The 27,168-nt window shown below is 44.2% G+C and overlaps 1 protein-coding gene across 3 annotated transcripts; it reads left to right on the top strand.

Moving 5' to 3' along the window:
• Positions 1–385: 385 nt before the first annotated feature.
• LOC119167930 (uncharacterized) lies at positions 386–26,947 on the top strand. 3 transcript variants are annotated; one of them, XM_075888635.1, is made up of 5 exons: positions 386–586; positions 5,610–5,755; positions 18,907–18,968; positions 23,691–23,768; positions 26,721–26,947. In XM_075888635.1, exons 1-5 carry the CDS (start codon positions 458–460, stop codon positions 26,843–26,845), a joined length of 540 nt encoding a protein of 179 aa, XP_075744750.1. In that variant the 5' UTR covers positions 386–457; the 3' UTR covers positions 26,846–26,947. The 3 variants fall into 3 exon arrangements, with proteins under 3 accessions (XP_075744750.1, XP_037275320.2, XP_075744751.1); XM_037419423.2 differs by having other exon boundaries at positions 390–586; positions 18,907–18,974; XM_075888636.1 differs by having other exon boundaries at positions 393–606; positions 18,907–18,974.
• The last annotated feature ends 221 nt before the right edge of the window (positions 26,948–27,168 follow it).

The following is a 27,168-nucleotide window of genomic DNA, read 5'->3' as shown; positions in this document are numbered from 1 at the left end:
AAACTGGAGAGTGCCATTGTTTCATGTTTCCTGTTCTTTTTTCAGTGAGTGTCGTACTTTATATTTACGACAACCACAGCGGCATCAGTCACCCGCGTGGCTGTGACAATATTTGTGTCTCCTTGAGGAACTACGTGAACGGAACGCCTGATGGACCTCTGCAATAACCATAGCTGATACCAGTGCACAATCAACGGTGATGGCATTCTCGCCTTTACGACAACTGTCGTAACAACGGCTGATATGCGATAATGGCGAGAATCTGAAGAGCCCCGGCGAGCTGTTGGTTCAAAGCAAAAAACTGCATTTTCACATAAGCAAACTGCACCTCGAAAATGCTCATGAAGCAGAGACTGCGCCACGTGTATACAAGGTCACAGAACGAACGCTCGGCGGTGCATATATGTAGGGGCCCCAGAGGTTCCCAAATGGAGACTGCATAGAGTGAAATAACGCGATGATGCGTCAAGTGTTTGCCGTTGTCTTTGTTTTCTCGCTATGCAGCACCAACGTTATCCAAGCCAAGCTCGGAGCACCGGGTGGTCCCATGAAGTTGAAGGTGCTCCATCTACCGGACAGCTTCAAGGTATACAGTTTTCAAAACAGGTACTGGAGAAATATCAACAACATAGCTGCTTAATCCAACCACGAGTCTTTCTAGAACAAACTGTAAACTCTCATGGTGCTCATGGCACGTGCTCCCTGCACCCGCTTTTTCATCTTTTGTGTTCACGTGTGCCGGTTTGTCCGACGTGAGATTTCATAATCGTGACGAGGAAAGAATGAGAACTAAGTAGTGGAGAGAGAGATAGATAGGTTGGTAGGTACTGAAGCTTATTATAGGAAAGAAAGCCATGAAAGTAATAAAAATAAATTTTTGCCAACTAAATTTTTAGTGATGTAAGAGTCAACCCGGCATGCCCGTGATCCAGGCACCGGCGTCGTAACCACTCGGCTATCCAGACACGAGAGCAGAGCAGAGCGTAGCCTTGTATTGTATGGTGTGTGACGGAGTGTGAAAGGAAAGCGAGGGCAACAAGGATGAGGAGTGATGTTGAAGAGAAGAACTAGAAGGAAGGAAGGTACAACAAAGCATAGAAAAAAGGAAAACAAACAGAAAAGAAGCACAAAAACAGAAATATTTAGAGAGGAAATCGATAATGAGATAAAAAAGGCAACAAAAAAGAAACAGGAAAAAAATTCGAAGCGTGTCTGAGCTAGCTATTCATTTAAATGCAGAGTACGGCAGCGCAATAATAGTGTATGTTGGAGTTAAACATCCCAAAACCACTATATGACTACAAGAGACGCTACAGTAGAGGGCTTAGAATATCTCAACAACTTGGGGTTCTTCACCGTGCACTCAAATCAGAGCACATGGGCCTCAAGCATTTTCGCCTCTAATGAAAGTGCGGCCACAACGGCCGGATCAGCAGCCGAGTACCTTAGCAACTCGATATGCGGGACTGTGATCGGGTGCCCTGCGCATCGCCTTGAACCATATCGCGTGGAAACGAAGCGTTGTGGGTGTAACATTATCCACTTCGAACTATCCTAAGGTACGTGCAAAAGTACAGTAACCAGTTGACCACTAGCCTCCATTGTAGCTGTTTCATTCGCTGGTGGTGTTGCAATGCAGAACACCTGCTTGCCACGTAGAAGGCCTGGGTTCAGTTTTGACGTCGACAAAAAAAAAACTTTCTTGCTGTTCCTTTTAATTTTCTTTTTACTTGGTTGCGGACACCTATTTTCCGCTCGAAACAAAAGGTGAGGGCAACGAAGTTGATATCAGCATTTCGGAACAAAGAGCCCTTTGAAGCTATTTTTTGAAAAAGTCTAGAGCATTAAAAAAATTGCACGAAGAAAAAAAGAAAAGAAGGATATATAAGATAAAAAAGAAAAAAATAGCAGTGGTTAGGCTCGGCTACGCCGTGTAACGCGGCACCGCTAAACTGAACACTTCGCGCATGGTGCTACTTACTGACATAGAGTCGTTCATGTGCTACAGTATTTCACACACATCACACGCATATACAAACGGATTGTGCATGAAGCTCGTCGCGAAGATAGGAGTCGCTCTGGCGCTTTCACTGCGAGCTATGACGTTATTGACGACGTCTTGCTGTTGCTCACGCTGAGATCGTCGGGCACGTTGCTCAGCCTCCTGGCTATGACGCTTTTCTAGGATTTTCTTGCCCGAGTATCTGCCGTACATTTATTCGTCGTTCTCTTGACTCTTCCGACGCTTAACGGCTAATGGCCAGGCAACTACTTAGGCATCCGATGAGTTGCTTCGGCGCTCTTTGGCTCCGCTGAGCAGAAATTTCACTCTCTTTGACCATGGCTACAGCACACAGGAAACGGCCCGCTATGTAGAAGTGGTGCCACGATATACGCGACCGCAGAAGAGGGCAGCGTGGCTCAAGGTGCACAAGTCACAGGGTAGTATCAGAATGCGTCTGCCTCGGCTGTGACGTAACTCCTCTGGAATCCACAGACTGATGAGGCACGCGCATTCACTGCTCCTCACGCATCCGCAGAACGGCACTTGTGTGTCCACGCGATACCGCTTTGATTAGGACCATGAAGTTTCCTGAAGTTAACTACAGGGGATCGTTCAGCGACCATGGGAATCATAGGTATGACATAGATTTGCTTAGTATTCGTGCTTGCGGTCGGCGGACTCACTTCTGGTTTCGCTTATCGCTCTTTTTTAGTTCTGCCTTGAAGGAAAAAACAAACAGTATTTCACTTCGTGCCCCGGTTTGAAGTGGTAAGCCTAAAAAGATAAGTTGGTGAAGAGTAACTGCCGAACATTTGAGATAGTTGCTTTCCGACAAAGCAGCTCAAGCCACGCAAAGCCAGAACGATTGTAAAGTGCAGAGACTAAGCCAAATCATGTCTTACACCTAATTCCCATGCTTGCTGAAGTGCTATGCGGTGCAGCTCCCATAGACACTAGCGCTCGAGTTCCCTCTAATAGCTATTTAGGAGAGGCTGTGACTCGCACTGTGTAGCTATCGCTACAAAAGAAACAAAATAAAAAGAAACGCGATAGAAAAAGAGAAGACTCAATAAAGAGAAACAGATGAAGAGAATTAAAGAAGGACATCCTTAATTTCTTTGTAGCTTCGACATCGTCAATCATAGTCATAACTATCATGTGTCTGCCTCCATTCCATGCCTCTCGCCAGCTTATACTCAAGAGTTGGAGGCTCGAACTAAATTAGGACGAGCTCACGCTCTCTTCAAAACTATTGGCAAATTTAACGACCTATAGGTGGCGTGACTGTACATGTAACATAGCTGTCATTTAGATGATTACACCGAGAGAGTCCGTACTGGAAAGTACACTTCTGGCGAAGAGTACAATATTTCGCACTTCATATGCTCTTCAATTTCTAATTTTTTGAGAAAATAGCAAAGCGCTAGCATACTATAATAAGTGAACATATTGTCACGGGGTCGTGACGTGGCCGAAGACAGGAGACTTCGTGTTGGGATTTAACTGTTTATTTGGGCGAACCTGTGCCCGGTAAACGGAAAGTACAATTACAGCCGCAGTCTCGCACAGATAGCAGTCTCGGACTGATAGCGGCGAACGGAGCGTCGGCCCTTATCTACCCAATGTGCCGGGTAGGACATTGTGTAGATAAGTATGCGCAAAATTGTATATAAGGCAGGCACGTACACTCTTCACCCGGCTTTGTGAGCAACCGTGCGCAATGCCTTGTGTCAAGTTGAAAAGTATTGTGATGGAAGCCTCAGTACGAATTTTCAGTAATGCCAGAAACATTTTTGGAGACGCACTTTGTCGCACAATTTGCTTACAATGTAATCTGCGCAAAGCTTGTTCAGCTCACCTAAAAGAAAGAAGTATATCAGTCTGACAAAAAACACTTGTTTTTCAACGCCAAACCACAAGTACCAAGTCAGATTACTGGTAATGTGATTTTAGGGCCCTTTATTCATTGAAAAAATAACAGCCGAATTTCAACAGGATGAATTCGGCAAGCAGCGCGAACGCATGGTGGTAATATGAAATCCTGAAGTTTTGGAGTGGACGTTCCTGTTACTATACCTTGTTTCAGTGTTTGAGAAGTGCAACAGATGGAATCATGTGAGGCCAAAACAAAAAAAAAGCGCCATCAGAGAGTAATACCAAACACAAATTGCTGCAATTGTGAAATTCATGTAGGTACTTCACAGACACTTCAGAAGTGTAACGAGGGGATGAACGTTCTGGAAGTGGTGTTTTCATTTTAACCTAAATGCGGACCGCATTGCAAATTTTATTGGTACTGTTTGCACAAACCCCGCGCCGCCCAGACTGTTTGAGCGCGAAATTTCCCAACCTGAAAGTTCTTATACTCGCACTCAGAATGGGTGCTGCATACATTCACGGCCTTGGCTATGTGCCTGTTAAATACAACCCTCCTTACCAATAATAGTTTGTTGGGCACTAATTTGAACTTCAGGATTATTTTACCTCACGGCGCATATAGGCTGTGAGTAACAAGGTTTGCAATCAGTCGGCTTTTCCTTTTTATTTCTACTTTCCCTTTAACTTGAGAAACTCCCAAGGTTCCGGTAATATCTAGGCCATTCATAACGTTGCAAAGTGTCCACAAACGCAGGTAAATCAAGCAGCAACATTTTCTGTTTGAAGCAGGCCCAAAACTTCAATGATCTTCACAGAGATTCTGGCTGCCACCGCTAAGTGGCGTCATAGTATCTGGAAGTTGCGAGTAGACTAAGCTCTTATCGGCACATCGTCAGTTTGGCCTTTCGTCTGTGAAAGAAAGTGGCAAGGCTTAAACAGAGAGCATGCGTAGCAAGATGTATAGTGCACCTCACCGAAATCCTGCGTTCAAAAATTTAGAGGACCCTAAAGGTTTCTTTTCAAGAGCTGAACGCGATAGCGATATTCTGTTCCTAGCGCGTACACTTGAAACACTCTGCGCATGAAACCGTTTCTAGCTTGCTATGCACCCACTACGCAGCCTTGAGAAACAAGTGCTGTAGCGTGTGTGCCTTTTGCAGTGGGTTAACACTTTTTTACCACGAAGACATTATGATAATCACATGTTCTGACGCTCAATGGCAATGGGCGCTTGTACCACAAAATATTCTGCAATATTTTAAGTTTCATTGTGAAGCATGTATACAGAATGCCTGTTTTTGTAAAGCATGCGTTGCTTTCACAGCATTTCCAAGCAGAGGAAGTTTTGCTCACAGTATTTATAAGCAGAGGCGTGGCCGCGTGGTACAACATCTGCTTGCTCCCCAGCCATCCCGTGTTGAATCCCCACTCGTACCTCAGTTTTCTTCCATTCATTGGATCGTCCTCAATTTCCGGGTCAAGCGTGAGACGATGATTTTTCGCTCACAAGCAACGACGGCGACATCAATGACGGAACTTCTGAAAAACAAGCTCTCTGACACTACCGCGTTAAAATTATTTTTTGACTCTATCGGCATGGACCAACCGATACCAAGAGTTCCTGCACTGTGTGTAAAAACACAACCACCAAACACCCCGTGTCTGTTAAGGGGCCCGCGTAAGGCAGTTTGTGTTTTTTGACAGTTGTGTCACTTCCACATTGCAGATCATCTCGAGCTGGGAGTCCGCACTAGCCATTGCGGTCTCGGACCCCACTTTCGAGTGTATGATGGCTAATCGCACCACTATTGACTACGAGGCACAGACAGCAACCTTCGTGTGGACCCTCCGTGAGACTGATCGTTCGCCAAGGTATGGGTGAACTTCACCGGATATCTCGAAAATAGTGCGGTGTTGCCATAAGGTGTTTGGTTTCGCGTTGTGCGCAAAAGCTGCTGTTCCCACCGCAGCTGTTGCTGTGTTTTCTATGATGCGTGCGCTGTTTGCCATCGCGCAAGGAAGAAAAAACAGTGTTCCGGCAAGCAGATAATATGGATTATCCATCTATCTATCTATCTATCTATCTATCTATCTATCTATCTATCTATTTATCTATCTATCTATCTATCATTTTATCTATCTATCTATCTATCTATCTATCTCTCTATCTATCGATCTATTTATCTATCCACGCACATCTGGGCGTTCTCATGATCACCTCCTTAACTTGGGGTACACCAAAATTAGTATGATAGAGTAAGATGGTCTGACGACTATGACGCGCTGCTCATAACATGATTATGTCACAGTATCGTCACGTACATCGTCAAACACTTTGATAAAAAATGAGTAGCACATGCCCAGGGCGGGTATTGGCCACTATTATAAGAGTACGTGCCCCAAGTTATAAACCCTTTATATCTGCCCTTAAACGGCAAGAACACACATGGGTACCTTTCACTAATGAGCGTTAAGAAGAAACTACCATAGGCAGCTTTGACCAGACGAATGGAAGCAATAAATGTCAGTGTCCCACCTGCCATCTAACCCTAGGATTCTGCTTGGCAATAAAGTGTTCTACCACAGAGCCACGTCAGGCCTCAAGTATACTTTTCAAACATACCCTAATGTTCGTGTAACGTCAAGTGCGGTTGGAGTTCAGGCTATCCGATTTCATGAACATTACGTATGTACTCTTATAATACAGTCATTATGTCGGGTTTGCGCGAATTGTAGTTAGGCGAAATCCGCTGAAGTTGATTTGAGTAGCAGACTGAAGGCTGTCATCCGTGCACACACTAGACCAAGCACCAGCGCTTGACATCAGCTTACCGCTTCTGGGGTTACTAGTATCCATGTAGTTGTTGGCATCATTCCGCAACTATAAACAACTGGTGGTATAAAACATACGCGCCTCTTTAACCTATATGTGTGCATAGATTTGGACATATATTTAGCGCTACTTGATAACTTTTTGCTCAATATGAAAAATAGGCACATCGACCTTCTATCCACATGCTTCACCTAGCATATCCATTTTCAAGGTATGTGGGATCTGACGAATATTTTCGTTTAACTTTCTGTTTAGGGAAACCACTACAGACGATTAGCCACAGCTGTTAAACGCGAAAACCTGCCTATCACGCAACTTCATTGGTTATGTTTTGAGCGGCTTACCGAGCAAAAAGAATTAGTCCTTTCAGGCGTTCGTCCTTGAAATGTGCCCACCGCAGTTTCTAAAATAATCCTATGGTGGAGGTATATCAAGCTCGTTCACCTCAGAATACGTTAACGTTGTGAATAGCACTTCCATACGTGAAAAATGTTTCACGGTTGTCATTGTTGACACAACTGCAGAAGTCGTAGACGCGTGAAAACGTTTTATTAGATTCACGTGAACTAAGCATTTTAATTGGTCATAGAGCATGCGCTTCTTGTTGCGTGGGTATGGTTCGTCAGAGCAGCAGCGATCAAAAGGATCACTTGGACAATGCGTTTTCCGATTATAAGTGGTGGTGATGACACACCTGACACAAGTGTACCAGGAGGGCTGTTTTCGCTGCGGTGAGCTTCACGAGATTTTTACATCTGTGCGAATTCACACAAAAAAAAAACAGCACACAGAAAACTTACCGAGTCACTTTACGGTCTGTACGCTTTTACGGTCTGTAGCTCGGAAATTCCGCAGCGGATTTGTCAGGTACTAACTGCCAGGGCGGTACCCAGGAATTTTTTTCGGGGGGGGGGGGGGGTGTAGTAGCTGTGCAAATGCTGAAGATTGATACCAGCTTATTTTCGTGTAAGAATAAAGTACATCGCTTACATTTATTGTTTTGTTGGTACTTTTTAATTAATTTACCTAGATAAAAATTGCTGTATTAACGTCTAAATATGGTCAACGCAAGAAATAAAGGTTCGGACTATAACATCACCAAAGACGGGGGCACCATGCACGGTTTCATGAACAAACACTATACCGCCTTTGTCATGCATGCCATTGCCTAGCACCATGCAAATATATACTGGAAGCTGCCAGCGAAAACTGTTTGTCGATGCAGTTTCAAGTGCTCGTCGTTTTTTTATGCAGATGAGTGCATGCACTTATCGCGAAGGCCAAATTGTGGTAGTAGATTATTTACGTTTTATTGGAACTTTGTTGAATGTGGAGACACAATATTTGTGAAGATGTCAAGTGTGCCACAAAGTTGTTTTTGACTATACAACTCATGTGAACACCAATGGCTCCTGATAAAATAACGCAATGTGACCGTGGTACGAAAACAGAATGTGATGAGTACAAACGAATAAAGGAGACTCTTGAAGCACTGAGAAATGTCAAAACGAGAAAGTTCTTCTTTCTAGGCAACTTGAAAAATGTAACTTGCTAGGGGGTCACTTAAATTTGTCGATGGACGCTGAGGAGCACTAGTCTGGTCAATCTCTCGATGCTCATATGACTCTGAGGTAACATTTCAGCCTTCGAAGCGTCAAAAAAGTGCGTTCCGGTGTCGACGTTGACGCGGGTAGGGTCGCCAGGATGGAAAGCACTCTGTAGATGTTCGGGAAAAACTCACGGTTGCACATCGCTAAGGCCTGTAGAGCGCAAGCTGGGCGATCCTTTTCTTTGATCTGGCAGCTCTTACTCAACCACAGTGTGAACTCGGTTTCAATGGCATTAGCCGAAGAAATGTCATCAAGGTAAAACTGAACTGCGTTATTAACAGCAGAAAGCCTAGCCGATGCGCAGAATGTCGGCAGCAGAAATTTAAGGTGAATCAGGACCTTATGGGCATAGAACCGGTCCCTTAATTGATTTTCAAGGTCCACCAGCAAAGGCAGTTTCACATTCCTTGGTAAATACGTTTTGGGAGTAGCAGACGGTATGTTGCTTCTTTGCATCTGCAGCCTTCCAGTGATTCGTAGTAGGGCCATCTCAACGTTTGTGATAATCAGCAAAAAGACAAACTTCCTAAATATCCTGTTAAATTTTGTTCCGGTGCTCAGATTTTTTCTGGGAAGACCGCCCATAACATTAACTACGTAATACACGCTTGTGACAAGTCGCACTTAACATTTGAAGAAAGTTGTAAAGTGGCAGGGTCAAAGAAAAGAGGTCACTGACGATTTGAAGTGAAACAACAAACTCGGGCTTGGTAATGACAGTGAGCAGCTGAGACCCTTTTGATAAAGTATCAGATGACACGGCCTCGTCCTCGAAATGTTGAAGAAACTGCAGGATGGGCTCGTACAGCTAAAAAAAACGCTGAACGGCATCATGACTCTCCACCCACCTTGTCTGACAAAAGGAGAGAATTGATTTCCTTTTTTCCTGTGTTATGTCTTCTACCTTGTATTGCATTTGGTTCGTCCTCTGAGACGAAGCTCTTACAAACGCACAGGTTATTGATACAGTCCCCAAAACTGTGGCGGACGCTGGAAAGTTTGCATGCGCAAAGCAGTGCAAGGTTTAGTGAGTGGGCGCTACAATGCACGTACAACGCTTTGGGCGTGGTTTGGCGAATGAAGGCCTATACACCGTTTAGGTGGCCGCTCATTGATGCCATGCCGTCGTATTCTTGTCCGCAAAATATATTCAGGTCAAAGCCACCGCCAATAAGGCTGTTTAGGATTGGGCTCCCCAGTGCCTCGCCAGTCAGGTCGTACGCGAGAGCAAAGTCCACAAAATCTTCTTTCAGTACGGGTACTCCCATCGTGTCGTGTTTGACGTACTTTACACTTCAAAAAAGGCTGGCAGCGCTAGATATATGAGTCGCCTCGTCTGCTAGGACAGGAGAACGCGAACATGGGTTGACATTTTCAACTATCTTTCTATATATAATTTTACCACAGAGTGTGATCATTTCATTTTGAATTTTCGGACTCGTGCAGAGTGCATTCGCCGGAGATGTTTTCATGTGAGCTCTCTAAGTGGTATCTCTACATTTTCCTCGTATCCCAAGCAGTGCCGAGAAATTTCCGTCGTTTTTTAATGGTGGCACTTTAAAAATATTAATAAGACAGAGTCATCCGTATTGCAAAGTGCACCTCTTGCCTAACAGAGAAAATGATTGTTTCGAATATTGGCAGCAAGTTCTTGCGGTTTTCTTCCACCCGCTTTTTAAGGCTGTGGTCAAGGTTTGTCAAGATGTATTGTGTGAGTGGGACCAGACTGCTAAAAAGTTCTCCGACAGCGTTATTGACATGGCGTGGTAACTGCTAGATTCATGGCTCATAAAGGCATTCATGGCTTTCTTATAGTTGTCACAAATGAGCCCAAACTGTGATGATGTCCCTTTTTCCCACACTCGCCTGCGAAAACTACAGTTTTTTCATAGGGCTCCCTGAAGCTTCTCTGAATAAATGAGCCGTTGGTAACGAACTATCCAGTGAGGTTGTAGTTTCAGATTTTTTTCCCCAGTGGCTGGATAGTTATATTTTCTAGGAGAGGTCGACGGATTGAGCAGCAGTCTCCCCATTGTTGCTAGATTACTTACACCTTTATTCTTTAAAACTAACAGCCCAAAGTCAAAAGTGTTTCCAGTTGTCGCAAAGACAGAAGGTGAACCGGATTGCGTAAGTGCTTGCCACTTTGCGCAGCATTGATTACCGAAAATGGGTCACTTGGAGTTACACGGCAGCCAACATCATCTGCCGGCGACGTGTGGGTGTCGTGCTTGTGTTCTTTCTCGGGTGATTCACGTAGACCGGTGCATTCTCCTTAGTCGCTACAGAAGTGCCGACGCACTTGGCTTTCCACCTGTGCTGAGGAAGGGCAAACTTTGTCTTCCGAAAGAGGCAGCTCTTCTGTGTCCGCTTCATCTGTTCAGACTTTCTTGAAGTAAGACGCAAGTCTAGTTTGTTTTGCTGTTGCAGTGTTTCTTTTCTTTGTTTTGATGCTGTAATTATGTGCACGCACATATATGTGGCCAGTGGTGCCGAAGAGACGTTTACAACTGCCTCGGTTGCCGGATTAGAACGGTGGATGATGTTTCTCTTTTCCGCTTCACAGCGGCTAGAACCCCCTTAATAGACATGACCCGCCAAAAATGCTATGTTGAGGCTATGCCGTTAGTCCTTGAGCTCCCGTGCTACCTTCCTGACATGAAACGCTTCTTCTGTTTTGTGAAAGGCCAGTAGAGTACATCTCTGGTGCCGGGCTCTGTGGCGGGCGCCATTCTGTGGGCGCGGCGTAGATACACGTGTACTTTGTTCGTACAGACGAGGCAGAACTGTTAGTGGTCAAGGTTGTTCGAAATAGCTTGGATGTGCCAGGCTTTTAGTAGAAGTTGTCTACAGTGATTTGTTTCAGTGGCGAGGACTTTAGTTTGTGAAAAGTTCATACTGTGATCTGCGTCTTAGGAATGCTCCCCTGAGCTGTCACCCACCACGGTAGTCTAGTGGCTAAGGCACTCGGCCGTTGACTCGGAGGTCACGGGATCAAGCCCCGGCCCATTGCCACAATGGCTCCATCCTTCGAAGAGTGAAGCATACTAGGAGTCATAGAATCTCTTCGCTGCTGGTTCCGACTAACACCTTCTGCGCCGACTCCTCTCACGGTCTCCTTCCCCACGCCCTTCTCAGCGAACGTTCCGGAATGAAGGTAGAGGCAATAGTGCAACAAAAGCTTGTGTTGTCGCCTCTCCGACATCGTGCAGGTGTTCTCTATAGTCGAGCCTTATCCCGTCATGCTGCGGCAAAGTGTACTCAGTGCCCAGCCAGTTCCTCAAAAATAGTCGACACAGGTGTCAATATGCAACCTTCAAGCTGTAGGACATCAACTGGACATGGACCTCTTAGGTACAGGTGTACTCATTACGCGCCTGCTAATGTTTCAGGATTGGTGGAATAGAGAGATGGTGGAATTCGGTGGACCGACGAGAGCCGAGGCTGTTTCCTAAAAGCGAAATTGTGAATATGGCCTCTAAAGTATTTCCTTTCTTCAGCTTCGGCTGTTCTAGGTGTCCTACAGGCTTTACAGGCTTGAACAACCCGAAATCAACACTTTTGGTTCGTACAGAAATTATCCTAACCACTTCTCGGTGAAACACAAAAGAGAGCGAGAGAGGCTAAAAAACGAGGTGGGGGAGGGGTAAATCGGAAAGCTGTACAAAAAGGCGTGTGGACGTGGGGTAAAGGAGGGAGGGGGCGTTCATGTGTTCTGGTAAAAGGGAAGCTTTGAAGAAAGGCAGAAGAGGAAAGCAATGTCGGGAAACTTGTATTCTTATTCGTAGCGCAAAAAAAGAAACAGACAGAAACACAGAAGAACGGGCACTAGCGCCAATCGTTTTTGTGTCTTAGTTTTGTGTCTCCATCTAGCTTATTTTTGCATTACGAATATTACTACAAGTGACTAAAACCATTTGATCCTAAAAGGTATAACATAAAAAAATCGAACAAGCTCTGAAGAACGGAGGAAGCGTTAAACCAGTACAGAGAAAACTTCGAATAGGCAAAAACCACATGTATGCACTAAGGGTCAAGGAAGGCAAAGTAACTACAAAGATGGATAAAATAGTAAAAATAGCGGACGAGTTTACAGCGATCTGTACAGTAGCTAGCCCAACCATGACCTGGATAGAACTAGCAGTAATCCAGATTACATCTTACCAGTAATGATTGAAGAAGTCAGAAAAACTTTGGAGAGCATGCAAAGAGGCAAAGCTGCTGGTGAGGATTAGGTAACATCAGATCTGCTGAAAGATTGAAGACAGATTGTGTTAGAAAAACTAGTGGCCCTGTTTACAAAGCGTCTGCAGACAGGAAGAGTACCAGAATCTTGGGAAAATACTTACACCATCCTCCATAGTGCACCATAATTGATATCCTGGTCATCAGTGACCCATTAACTAGACATCTTTTGCAGTACGAGGCTGTTCCTCTTCACACCGGCGTAAGAGCTGCTAACCTGATTAGACTTACTAGTTTAAAAGTGTGTAAATAATATATCTATGCTGCGTAGTACAATACTCTGTACAGTTCTCAATCTGTTGAGTTAAGGGAACTGGCGGCTGCAAGTTAGTAAACAACGAAAGACAGCTTGTCGTAATGCTATTGTTCCAGGGAGAAGGGCGACTGAAACTACAAAAAAAAAGATATTACGTGCTTTTGTGCGAATTTAGGTTTCCTAGCGAATATACAGAGCGAACAAGAGCGAACAAGCTATTTCTATGTGAGTAGGCATAGTATGGTCCCAAGTGAATTTTCGATTGAGAGCAAGTAAACATTTTTCAAGAACCTTGCTTTCACAGATTGCACTATATTACCTCTACAATTGGAGTACTTACTTCATGGCTATCAAAAGTCACAGTGCAACTGTATTGTCAACCAAGGTTGCAAGAAAGTTTTCCCGAAAAATGACGCGTGCGAAATCGTATTCACAGCGTGCAGCATAACTAACAAAACTATTACTTACTACGTGTCGAAGCACGCTTGGATGTGCACGGTAAAGTAAAAAAAAATGTCGACTAAACGCTATCACTGCGTGCGACCAGGCCTGCTTGATATATAAAATTGAGCTCAATATGAAAATCATGCGCCTAGGCATGTAGGTACAAACATCGTCAGTAAGAAATGCGCTCCACGTATTAGGCCAAACCGAAATGTAATTATGAATGCACCAGAACATGCTGAATCTACCCCTCATTCCGCGTGGTAAGCGGACCCTCCCTTGACTTGTGAAACGCACCTCGTCCCGACGACGACTATACCCCATATACGCTTAACAATTAACAATGTCTTCAATAATCGAACGGGCGGCCGCAATGATGCATTTTCGTAAACTAGTCCATTAAATGGTGTGACTAGAGGCCGTTGCTGAAAAACAGCTTGTCGTTTTAAAAACAGTACTTGTTTACTGATTTTACTGCGCTTAATTCACATTTAATTACTCTCTTCACAAGCAAACGCATGGAGAGGGGAGGAGTTTCATGGCATTGACATACACGTCCAGAATCTGCGACAGCTACTACTAATGGTGACGTCACAGAAGAAAACTGACTCCCTCTGCCCCCTTTTCTCAGTCGAAGTTGGGTGACCCCCGCACCCTCCCGCTCCAAAAGTATTTCTGCCAAAGCCCCTGGTTTGGTTGGCATTGCTGCGACGCATGGGGCAGCAGATTTTATTCATGTGCTTTCTTTTAAGCGGCCTCTGAGATCTGCTGCAAAAGCACGATGAATCACAAGTTTAACTCAAAGACTACACTACTCCGAACGAATGCGCTAACGTGTGGGTTGCACTGCCGGACATCTGAGTCAAAAATTACGATCACTTGTTTTCATGCTGCTCGCCATCTTCAGTTTTCTGCACAGGAAAGTTGTTTATTCGGCTGACCGAATGAACTATGGTTGCCCGAGTCAGGACTTTGATCTGTAGGGCGAATAGTACATCGGTGTTGATGAGTGAATGAACCAAGCTTCACTGGTAGAAAAAGTTTGCCTTATAAAATATTTTTAACGAAGTTTCATGAACGTATGGAAGGCGTCCAAATGGGCCGTCCTACTTAGTAGCCTTGTCATGTGTTCTTTTGGCTGATGGGGTTATTCTGCTCAACAGGCATCATGAGTTAATAATTGAATAAATAATGACTGTTTGTTCGCCTAAGTGCTTGTTCCACCTTAAAAACTATTTGTATAGGAAGGCTGCGGGGTGCTACGTGTTTATATGCGCATCGCTTTGTAGTTGGTTTCCAAATATGCAGGGTTACAAAAGGATGCTAATCACTTTTTACAACTCCATCGGAATATTAAAAATATAAGTAATAAATGCGCAGCATGTCTCAGTTACACGACATCGAGCTTCAGCGGCGGCAGTGGCACCGTTCACACTCACACTGCGCATGCTCGCGTCTCAAGCCGCGTGCTTGCGCCTGATACCATCTTTCCCTCCCCCCTCCTTCTCTCGCCTCGCATAGCCAACGTAGGCAGCGTCTGCTGGTACAAAAACTGACTGGTCTCGCTGCGCAGCCTGTTCACTGATCACCCCAGATATGTAGGCACTGGATCACACGTTCGAAATTCAGTCAAAGGCGTCTTGGCTTTCCCTTTGCTTGAAGCTTTGCTTCACTCTATTAAATGCGATGAAAGCAGCAGTATCTTCAATCAGTAGTGGAGCGCAGCTCAACATCAGCGTCCCACCACGCGTTAAACTCAAGCCTTCTGCATCACTCAATAAATAAGAATAAAAAAAGCTGAATATATTAACAATTAGGCGTCGTCACACTATACCCAATTACGAAACATTCACGTCATACGCCAAGTACTCTGCGACGCATTTTGTAGTCCCCCCCCCCCCTCCTGTGCGAAGATGCGGGTGGCTTTTTATTGCATCGATTCAAAACGTTACACTTGCGGACATCACAATGTCCATCCACTTGTCCGCCGCCAGAAATTTTTTTATGCTTGTGTTCGGTGACGAGTTTCGCCTGCCTTTATGTACGTTCACTTCTGGGTTTGCTTGCGCGCATTTCTACGTACATAGGCCAAATTAAAAAAACAAAAAAAATTTTGGGAGAATGAATTCCTGGGAACCCCTCCTTTTCCTCTTCTGGCTACGCCAATGCCACCAACGTGTCCAATGCGCCCGCCTGTTCAGGGCCCGTCTTCGTTCTGACCACACACAAATAATGTTAAAGCATGTAGAAAGAAACTGCCCACTGAACAAGCACAAGGCTTCAGCTGGTTAGGTCGCGGGATTGATTCCCGGCTGCGGCGGCTGCATTTCCGATGGAGGCGGAAATGTTGTAGGCCCGTGTATTCAGATTTGGGTGCACGTTAAAGAACCCCAGGTGGTCAAAATTTCCGGAGTCCTCCACTACGGCGTCTCTCATAATTAAATGGTTGTTTTGGGACGTTAAACCCCACAAATTAATCAATCTTCAGCACGTTATTACGTTGGGAACCTGGCTGCGTACCTTCGCGCAACCTTTGAAACGGGAACAGGGAGTCATTGAAAGTGATCTATAACCCAAACTGCCGCCCCATTTCGAACCTGGATGCGTAGACATCAACCACTCTAATCATAGGCACCGATTACCAGACAACTAGTGTCCGGTTCTGAAAACAGCCTGGCAAGAAAAGCGGCACAGGAGTTTTCAAAAGGCACATGCAGCGGCTGCTGTTCATTTCGCTGCCATTATAAGAAGCTTTTCTACTTTTTGGTTAACAGTTGAGCGTTGAGGTTATGAAAATGGGCGCTTGTTCATTGTAGCGAAGATGGAAGGCAACCTGGATGTGACCATTGTGGTTGTAGTATGGCGACTTTTGTTGTTGTGAATTTATATGTTATTAGTACATATTGAGCTAATGAAGAATCATGCACCGAATTATTTCACTGTTCCCCTCCACATCACGCATATCAACTGTGTTCCTTTCGGGACACTATAGTACACAATCTGTGCTAGCAGCTAAGAAGCCAGTACCAAGTCATATGGTCGTCCAAGTGTTGGAACGCGTCTGAATGACGTAACACGACTTGATTTTAGCAATGGAAGGCTGAGTAAAACAAACAAAATTGTTCTTTACTTATCTCATGCCATACTCAAGTCTATAAAAAATTGAACGCAGCTTACATTGGATGTCCCGACAAGGCCTTTTTTGGTGCCCACACTTTCGGGATCTGTGGATTTCTCTGAGCTGCTATGTCCGCAAGTGAAATACTCATCATTATGCATGTCTCCGATCACATCTTTACCGAGACATCTACGTGAGTACTGGCAAGGCAGTCAATATGACCACTGATTACTCAGCTGTTCAGCTTCTCGGCAAGTATTGCAACACACACTATATCTCATCCATGGCGGCAAACGGCGGTCGCACCGTGAATTTCTGTAGTGCACAAAAAACCTCACTTCTTCGAAAGTACAAAACATGGCGTGATGTTCGTTGGCTGTGCAAGTGGTCTCGACTGTGAGCCAGAGTTTTGTTGGCAGCTTGGCTATTCACACTCGTTCGCTTCTTCTTTCAGGTGAAAAACGCTGGATAAGTCGAGCACTTTCGACCAACACTTTATGAACATGCGATGATAACTATTACCAAAGTGACGAGGATAAAGTAAAGAACATTATTTATCCATACACCATGGCTAGGAAAGAGTTGGTAGGCATAAATGACCACAGATTATCATTGCTCCGTGTTTTTTTTTTTTGCTCACGGACGTGATCCTTCGGAACAGAGCAATTTGAAGATTTTCTATTAAAAACGCTTATTACACAGGAGAGTGCGGCGTCCTGACCGCCACCACCACCACAAATGCGGCACCTTCTATATCCATGAATGCAGGATAAACTGTGCCAGGCGTACTGCAGAAGTGGTGAAGCTAACTGGTGCTTCGATTCTATGCTCTCATCAATAAAGCAAGGGCTGCCCTATCTTAGCTCCACCACTCCTGCCTGTGGACCTGAAGAGTTCATCGAATTTTATTAAATAAAAAGATCTGGCGAGCTATGCGGTCAGCTCATTCCCATAATTGAAGTGGTATATCGCATCACGGTAAAGAAGAAACCGCCGAGCAAACTGACACAATAAGATAGAGCTGTAAATGCCAAATAAGGTTTCTTCACAAATTGCAACAAATAAGTAGACTTGCGCAAGCACACAAAGGTAGGCGAAAATATCGCCACGATTAGACAACCGCCATGGCAACGTCACTTACCGAAAATTCATACACGATTCAAATGAATAAGGAAGGACACTGCACTTTCAGATAAAGTCAACGAAGGGACTGATACATGTGATCCGGCTCTTGCGATAGAATTTGATTCAATAATTTGTCGGGTGACTTGTGATGGGTGATTTTTATCACCTCACCTAAGTAAAAAAATAGAACATCCACAATTGAGGCATGTGAATTACAATATCTTTCTGAACTGCTTTGTGCACATCGTGACGGTGCTCTTTTAGCCTCTCATTAGGGCAGCGCCTAATTTGGCCATTATACCTCTTCCCACATTAGAGATGCCTGAGATACCAGATGAGAGTGGCATGAAGTAAACAACACTGCTTTAACATGGCACAAACCGCGTTTTCTTTTAGGGGCGAAGCTCTTTATGGTCTAGGTTGATGTCTCGCGCTCTGGCGTACCCAGTAACGTCTCCCTTATCATAGAACAAATTACGCTGTTCCATACAGACAGACAGACAAACAGAAAGACAGACAGACAGACAAACGGACATGCAGACAGACAGACACACAGACAGACAGACAGACAGACAGACAGACAGACAGACGGCCATCGCTCACTCCGTGGATATGCTTCAAATGTTTCCGTTTATGAAATATATGCCCGTGTGGTCATTCGTGTATGTCCAACACTCATGGTCATTATTATCTGTGTTTTACAACACTTACTTCTATAATAAATGCTAATGTGTGCACTGGCTGAGCAGTGGGGTTTGTGCCTGGCTGTACAGCTGATCGCCATGGTTTCGATCTCAGCAGGAGCGCTCGCGTTTCAGCATAGGCGACACGCCAGAGACCCGCCAATGTGATGTCAGTCCACACGAACGCCAGGTGGTCAAAATTTTTGGATCTCTTCACCATAGCATCAAAGCCATTTCACGGTTTTGCGACATACAACCTTACCTAATATTATCACAGCGAGGCTGATTGGGCTATAGGAAGATTTCCTGTCAATGTAGAAAGCGGTCAATTCGTAACGGGAACATCGAAGTTCGTGGCGTTCGCAAAGCACCAATCTCGGCCGGTGGCTACAACAAGTGTCGTGCAAGCACAATTCCCTCCACGCATAGCATTTCTTTTCCGCATGAACTCTTCGATTGGTGGCGATTAGAAGTACATAGAAGTGTGGCAGTAAAAAGAAGCGTACAAGAGGCAGCAGGCACTACCCATGCGCGAAATTTATTGCAGCTACGCTCTTAGACTTTCCTTACACAGAGGATCGCTGTGCACAAAGGTAGAGAATCGGGTAAGACCCAAATAGTCATTATACTCGTTGATTTGGTTTGTTGTAATTATGTGAAATTTTCATTTGCACAACCTCTTTAATATTACGTTGTTCATTTTGTGCAGGCAAGAAGTCACGTTCTTGGTCAGGCCCGGACTTGTACCTCACACCATAGAGACGTCCGTAGGTGATGGCAAGTGCAGATTTTTCATGCAACATCCTAAACCAATAGTGCATTCCTACGACCGACTGTAACTGTGAAACGATGAAAACAGCCTATATAGCCTACGAGATCACTGTTATTTTTCAGTGCTGACCGGATCCATCAAAGTAGAATGTCAGAAGGTCACTGGGATGGAACCCTAAATTTACAGGGCGCTGGTCAAGCGAAAATGGCGCATGCAAAGTGTACGCACGAAAGACGAGCGTGAACTAGCGACTACCACAGCGCGAAACTTGCACCACGCTGTTCAAACTGAAAGAAGGACACTCGATAGTAATGAACCGATATGCACACGATAAGCGTGAACTAACAACTGTCACACTTGTTACTTATGTCCACCTCAGGGCTCGTCTGCTGACAAGAATGTCACCGATTCGTTCCCAACCGCGGTGGTCGCATTCCGATAGACGTGAACTCCTGGATGCTCTGTTACTTTGCGATGCCAGTGCACGCTTAGGAAGACCAGGTGGTCGAAATTATCGGAGCCCCCCACTAAGGTGCCCCTCGTAGTTGTATCGTGGTTTTGAGACGTATAACATATATTAAAAATAATTATTATATTTGATGTCGTATACGTTATTTGGTGTCATTTATAATATTACATGTGCTGATTGTGTAAGCGCTTCTTCATTGAACACTAGGATGTGTAAAGTGGCTCCTCTACGCAATCTGTGACATTTAGCATTCGAAGAATGACTCACCCGGCGTTTCACATCGCTAATGATTACAGAAATGAACTGCAGTTATTTTTTTTTCCTGCAGCTCTCAAGAGCAGTTGAAACAAAATGTGATAACGCTACTATAAAGCGCACTCTGCACCCCAAGTCGCGGTTGCAATGAACACACTGACGCGCCTTTGAGATCTGCGTACCACCAGTTGCGAATTGTGTGTACAAGTTGATCACCGTTATTTCACTGAAGTGCGAATGTATTATTGCAGAGCTGTCGGACAAAGCACGCTAAGAGCGTTGGGTTCAAAGTTCTAGTTCCGTTCGCGTACTTAAGAATCCTATCGCATAATTTATTTTTCTTGCTGATGGATATTTATATACATTCAAATTAAACATAATATTGACAGAACGGTGATGGCACCACACAATGCCAGTTGCGCTCATATATATTGCTACCCCAAAAAAGTGAAAGTTGGTAGTTTTAGGGAGCTTGTCCTTCAAACTCTACTGTTGTGTTTCAATGCTCGTGGTCCACTCGGTCAAAGCTCGTGTCTGTGCACGGATCACCGATGCAGTTTGCTGGCCCCATCAGTCCAAATGGTACGGTTACACCGTTAGTGTTTCATTGGATTCGCGGCACCTGCGTTGTATTGAGGTATGACAGTTTTCTGTGGCAATATGCATTGGAGAAAGACCATATTTATTGCTTCCAGATGAAGTATATGCATCAAGACTGTGTGGTAGAAAAAGACAGCTGAATATAAAATTTTACAGCGAAAGTTCTTATAAGATCAAAACTTGGGTCATGTGCGGTGCCGTAGTTGTCCGCCGCCACTGCCGGTATTCGTAACTACTATCGCGAAATAAAAAAATAAGGTCTAATACCAAGATCACAGTGGGGCTCGGACCTTGGTTCACTGAGTGCCAGCCCAGTCACTGAGCCACGCCTATGCTTAGGACTTGTTCGCGAACTTGCCTTAGGCAGGCTTGATGTCGGGAAGGAAATCGCTTCATTATGAGTAATAAAGCGTTTTAAAACAGCAAAAGAGGAACGAGGCTTTTCATAATGCGAATAGCGTAATGGTTGGGTTGTCTAATGGTCCAGCCCTAAACGAAAACTTGTTTTTGATGTCCTTGTCTTATCTGGTCACCTAGAAGATCTTGGCTCATACCCACAAGGGAAATTGGCCACACTGTACCTTATACTAGAAATTTTTTATACAACGCTTGATAAAAAAAGAGAGAGAAATTAGATAAGGACAATAATAATGTTACTTTGAAAAAACGTGAAAAAGTGCAGAAGAATTCAATGAACAAGAATATGTAAAAGAAATTAGCAAGAATGAAGAAGGGGGAGAAAGAATTGGATATATTCGGCAGCACTACTAGCAGCGTATCCTTGCGCATGCCTGAATGACTTTATGTAGCGCTGACAGAAGAGCACTGCACCCCGCACCCAACTGACTGGCTCCAAACGATAAAAGGGTGGATATATTAACTGGCAATCTGAGCATGCCAATCGGTCTCTCAAGAGTTATTTGGCGCAGTGAGGCGAAGCAGCGGCATGTGAGAAGAAAGGGAGTTATTGTTTCCGGTTCATTGCAAACTGCCCTTCAGTTAGTTAATGAAATCCCGATTTGTGGATATAAAATTTTGAACCTGGGACTCTACAGCTAGAGCTCGTGAAGGTCACCTCCCATTGACGGGAAAGGCATTTAGCGGTGCTCGATGTGAATTGCAAGGGCCGAAATTCTTCACATTTTAGGAGCGATGTTTCGTTAATTTTTAAGAATAACACGCGTTTGAATCGTTCAGCAGTAATAAAAGGAACCTGTGGAGCTACTCCTACCACCAGGATATTTAAAGATGCTGATGCGAGCGAATCACCAATTTCATTCAGAGCAAATCCAGCATGCCCATGTACCCAAATAAACCGAACTTCTGCTAGGCTACGCGGTAAAAGAGACCAAAATATCCTGAGAAGAGGAGACTGCTTTGCGGACGTTAGATGTGTACAAACAGACAAAGCGTCCAAAATAATAATAGCTTTTCATTGCTGAGGACTTAGTTTTCGAAAAGCCAAGGTAATAGCCAGGAATACTGCGAGATAAATTGGTGTGAAGTCATGCAATCGGAGCGCAAAAGACCAATTAAGCTGATGAGAAAAAATACCTACTGAAGCCTTCTGAAGATTTTGCGTTACATCCGTCAAAACTACTTCGTGATTGGTAAAATGACTGAGATGGTCCTGAAGGAGGCTCTCCAGAACATGCTTTGGAAGTAACTCTGCATTTTTCGGGAAAATGTCATCGAAAATTAAGTCAACTGGCACCGAGCATAGGGTTTCGGGAGTTAAATGCTGGAGGGAAACGTGATTAGGTGATAACAGAAACTCGACGAAAATGACTCGGTATCTTTGATAACGACACCACGTGCGTGTAAAGAAAGAAATTGGATATGTGATGAAAACTGTCTTGGAACAGAGGAGGGGCGCATCGGAGAGTTAAAAATAGTTTTCATGGTAAGCTGTCGAAATCTAGCGTCAAGTAGAATGATTCGAGCTTCGAAATGAAGCACGCTATTTGCGACACAGCTAGGTAGCCCAAGACACAGCCGCAGAGCTTGCCTTTCTAGCATTATAAAAGGTCTGAATTTGTACTCAGCACTTCGGGAAAACAGGACGCAACCAAGCTCCAAAATTGCGCGTACCTAAACTTTGTATATCACAAGTAACGTATCCCTCTGCATCCCTGAATTTTTATTGCAAAACAGTTGTAGCAATCCTAGGAAACTTTCGGCTTTCCGGGTGTTTGATTCTATTTGTTGCTGCACATTTAAATTGTCCATGTAAATAATGTCAAGATATTTTAGTGCTGTTACTTGTAAAATCAGATCATTTCGGTAATGCAGGGAAATAAATACGGGAACGGATAGAAGGAATACAAGCAGAGCCATTTGCTAACATTAAGCGAAAAAGACAACCCGCCAAGCCATAACTCAAGCTCCCTCAAATGTTACTGTAAGATTTGATACAAACTATCGATATCTCGGGATCACGAAAAAAAGCAATATCGTTGGCGTAGACGTAAAGAGGAACATTTTTTTTAGGACGGGAATGAATGATAATTAGATATAACTAAAAGAGGTGACAGAACTGATCCTTGCGGAACACCTTTTGTTTGCTTATGTGAAGCAGAAGTAACTCCCTCGTGGCAACAAAAGAATTGTCTCTCAAAGCAAAACTTCTGAACCTTGGATATAATGTACTTGGGCACCTCACAGTCCACACCTATTGACTGTGCCGCATACCCACATCAGTGATAACTCCTAATCGTCATCAGCCTCTGCATGAACAAGTATCACAAAATTCCTTGCAAGTGTTAGGCGGATACAATGCTTCTAATTATTTACAAAAGGATAGCATAGAAAACGCGTGTCTGCGTCCCAGAAATCTTTATTATTAACACCGTAGTGGGTACCCAACAAGTGTGCGTGCAGCAGCTACCCAATGAGTGTTTAGAAAAGGCTGTGAAAGGCCGCTCTTCCAGCTTTTGCTGTGACTATGCTGCGCGTTTCGTGCAGGCCAGCCGTTTTTTACATGGCTTTGCTGATGTCCATACAAATTAGAAGAAAGCAAGAAAATTGTGTGTGATGAAAGAGCCTGGGTGTGAAGAGACTCTTATGAGTAACACAGAGTTCAATAACCATTCACTCTAATTACACCGAGTGTCTTTAACAGAGTAATAAGACCGCTTGATCATTGGGGAACAGGAAATAAAATAAGGGAAAGAGCATAACGGAATGCACCCGGTGAGGAGGAGACGCTCTCTCTGTATCTCGTTCTTTCTCGCCCTTACCCTCAGGAAACTGGTTTTGTTTCGAAGCTGTGCAGGTTGGGGTCTAAATTATCCCAGCTCTGGCTGGCGCGACGTCCCGAAAGCTTACCCTTTGCTCACCCCGAGCACAGCTTCCACTGCTATACTTAAAGTAACAGTTCATTTTCTCTTTTTTATAGATCCAGATGTCTTGGAGGGCATATTCTATTACATGGACGACACTTGCCTTGTGATGGATCTCGAGTACCAGGGCCATTGTAAGACATCTTCAATGGTTGATATAGAGAGGGAATAGCGAAGCTTACTTTGCTTGTAGTGAAAACTGTGGTATTAAAAACAACGTTCGCAGAGGGTACTGAAATAGTGGAGTACGGTCTATGACAGTATAGCCATAGTAATAGTTTTTTTCAAGGGTCAATCTGAAGCTGGGTTTTGAGATCTCCAAGTTAAGCCCGTATCTCCTACGTGAAAACAAAGTGGCTTCGAGCGTTGCACTGCTTGATTCAGAGCGACTAAATCTGCCGTGGATTCCTATGGCTTGCTCCACCACGCGTTGTGTATTTGGGAAGAATTCAGACAAGCACCGAGCGTAACTTCCACCGTACTGCGAGCAAACTTAGTAGAACTTTTCAGAGATTGCAGAAGTTGCCTTGAAAACGAACGCAGTAGAAGTCAAGCTCGAAAAACTGTGCAATAAAGAGCAACAGGCACTAAGGATGAAGGATGACGTACTAACATAGCAACTTTAGTTATAAAAAAAGCGTTGAAAAATATACGCACACATCCCATGAAACAAGGTTTACAAAGCGGCCACCGCAAAATGAGTACGCATATAAAAAACTGTCAGGCACGTTTTGGCTTCCATATTAGGTTACATCAATGTATTCACGGCCTGATTGCACTAGGGGTAAACAGCTTTAACACAAAACACCCGATTTTGCATTATAGGCAGCTTCAGCAATTTCTTTGGTCCCCTGACGCCTGCGGGAACACAAATACGTATACTCGTCAGAGTCGGACACGCCTTCTCTCCTATATCCTCATTTTTACGTCTTTGCGTGCTAGCTTTTGTTGGGCGAGCTCCTAAACTATACCTGTGAAAATACAAAAAACGACCGTGCTATTTTCTCCCACTATTCTACTCTCTTTACAGCAAAAGTCCTGACATCAGAAGTTTGTTCACATGAGGTCATTATATAATTAGCTGTCGATAGATTCGTATACGACGAATATCAGCCATGACTGATCTTTTTTCCTGCTTCGCCATGTTGTCGCCCGCCCCTTCTGCCTTGTCTCTATGGGCTGTCGTGCACAATCAAACTCTTGCCCTTCGCTATGTATCTTTTCGACCTAACAATTGGAGATAACAAAATGCAGTCGAAAAGCGCCAATTTCTGCTAAGTTAAATATTTTGAGGAGCCATTGTACACGTGTCTAATGCAGAAATCAGTGTTGAGGAGGAGGAAATGTCTGCAGAAAAGGGAATTAAGGTGAGAAAGAAAGCTCCTCTGTCGTAATTGTATGGAAAGGTGGGCGAGTTGTTTTAAAGAAATAATTGAAAACGTTTCGGCGCACACACAAACGGACGAAAACCTAAAGGCGAGAAGACAAGTGGGCGCAAACTCGCAACTCAGTTCAATGAAGGAAGTACACAAAGTCATATATCCCGGAATAGCTCAAGACGGCGTGTCCGTTAAAAAAAGTATGAAACGAACATGCAAGCAAGTCAAAAGAAGACAACGTTTGGTTGTTGCATTCTGCTGCTTGCGGTAAATGCCACCTATGTAAAGAATTACTGTTAAGGTGTTTTTTTTCTATCGTATTTCGATCACTTTGTTTGTTTGTTTGTTTGTTTGTTTGTTTGTTTGTTTGATAGTTTTTCACGCACATTCTCTCTTGAGGTAAGCCGGGATATATACTTCGTGTAATTTTTTTTTAATAAACTGAGTTGTGAGTTTGCGCCCACCTGTTTCCTTGACTTACTTTTTTCATGCTTTGTGTGCGCACGGAAAAATTTACAATATTGTTTCTCTGTCGTCTTTGAACTCAAAGCGCTGTAGGGAAGCTTCGCAGAAATATCTCATTTGTTTTTAAACTGAGACCACAAGACTCGAGAAATCGTTTTATACAGCTATATCAGCAAAGCGTGTGTGTTCTGCATAGCTATTATCCCGTATAGCGCTATCAAGCCACCAAGTTGAATACCTTGATAAAACTTATTCTGAATACTAATGGCGGTTTCAGGTAAACTTTTTCGAACTTAGTGGCGCAGTCACACCTGAGTTGCAGATTGAGAGTGTGAAGTGCGTCCGAATGACAGCTTTGAAGCAACCGCAGACTACGAATCGCTTCGTGAAGCAAGAATTCTCGGTCTGCTGAAATTGACGCATTTAGTGGAAGGTGCGCCTGAGGCATTTTGTGCGCTCGCCTTTTATCCCATCACAGCTGAATATTTAGAGTCACGTGCTGCAATAGATGACCGAAAAAAAAACGCTTCACACCTCTACGCACCCCTAACTATACTTCCGTGTACTAATTACTCCCGTCATGGTGCATGCGTGTCAATTGCAGAATAGGCCAGAACAATCCTGGACGAACCTACGCGCTTCATTCGCGATCTGCTCAAGCGCTCAAGATCTGCCATGGGAATTCAAATTTATTCTGGCGGTAGAAACGTCCCTGGCACTTTTTTAATTGCTTATTTATTCTGCGGCCGTTTGATTCTCAATCTTGATTTTTGCTTTGCGCGTGTCTTTCTAGTCTTTTATTAAAGCTTTAGTTGCTTGTAGCACGTCACTCTCAATTTCTAGTACCTGTGTGTTGTATTTCCCTCGCGTTTTTCAAAACAATAATTTTAACCACCTCACCTAACTTTCTCTTTCAGTACAGAGTGGAAGTAGAAAAAGATTCGTATGATTGGATTACATGCCGCGTGGGTAAAAAACTTCCGTTCTTATCCAACGCAAAGCACACCCACGCTTTAGTTGCAGATGCTACTTGGTGCACTACGAAGCTTTCCTCCAATACTTTTTAGGTCTTCCCAAATTATCCTCGATAAAAGCGCTATAGCTTTTTGGGGGCAGTAACCTTCTCAGACAGCCTTTGGCAAGAAACCATTTCCACATGTAGTGAATTATCACTCACGTTTACGGGCTGATAGTCCTGCACCTACTGAAATGTTCTTTTTGGTTTCTCACAATTTGTTTCAGTGTGCCTTCTCTGGGTTCGTAATGAGGCTAAGGACAACATTTCACAGAAATGCTTCGCACACTTCACCGACGCCTGCGGAGGGCCCGTCCGCCAACGCAAAAAGCAACTCTGCCCCGACGTCTAGGTCGACAACTGCATCGACAGTAACTTTATTTTATTAAAGTGTAAAAAAAGGTGTCACCATTCACAGATTAGCTTGGTTTAAAATTAAACACATCTAACGTGATTGATTGTTCGAAGTGTAAGTGTACTTCATGGTAACCTGAGCTGGACATCGCAAACAAACAAGGCACATGATGTAGAGTTAGCCCTGCTGGGACAGTAGATACGTTGCTCAACTGCTGACCTGCAGGAAACCAGTTCAATCCCGGCCATGCCGATGGCATTTTGATGTAGCCCTGCCGCGGTGGTCTAGTGGCTAAGGTACTCGGCTGCTGACCCGCAGGT

This window comes from Rhipicephalus microplus, chromosome 3 (assembly GCF_043290135.1).
Source record: "Rhipicephalus microplus isolate Deutch F79 chromosome 3, USDA_Rmic, whole genome shotgun sequence".
Taxonomy (NCBI): domain Eukaryota; kingdom Metazoa; phylum Arthropoda; class Arachnida; order Ixodida; family Ixodidae; genus Rhipicephalus; species Rhipicephalus microplus.
The sequence above is the reverse complement of the archived record's forward strand: the minus strand, read 5'-3'. Positions and strand labels throughout refer to the sequence as shown.

Excerpts from the sequence above, each read along its gene's own strand:
- LOC119167930 (XM_037419423.2), top strand. The coding sequence starts at position 458 with ATGATGCGTCAAGTGTTTGCCGTTGTCTTTGTTTTCTCGCTATGCAGC. Across the intron at positions 587-5,609 it reads ATCTACCGGACAGCTTCAAG|ATCATCTCGAGCTGGGAGTC; the intron begins GTATACAGTTTT and ends TCCACATTGCAG. Across the intron at positions 18,975-23,690 it reads AGAGACGTCCGTAGGTGATG|ATCCAGATGTCTTGGAGGGC; the intron begins GCAAGTGCAGAT and ends TCTTTTTTATAG.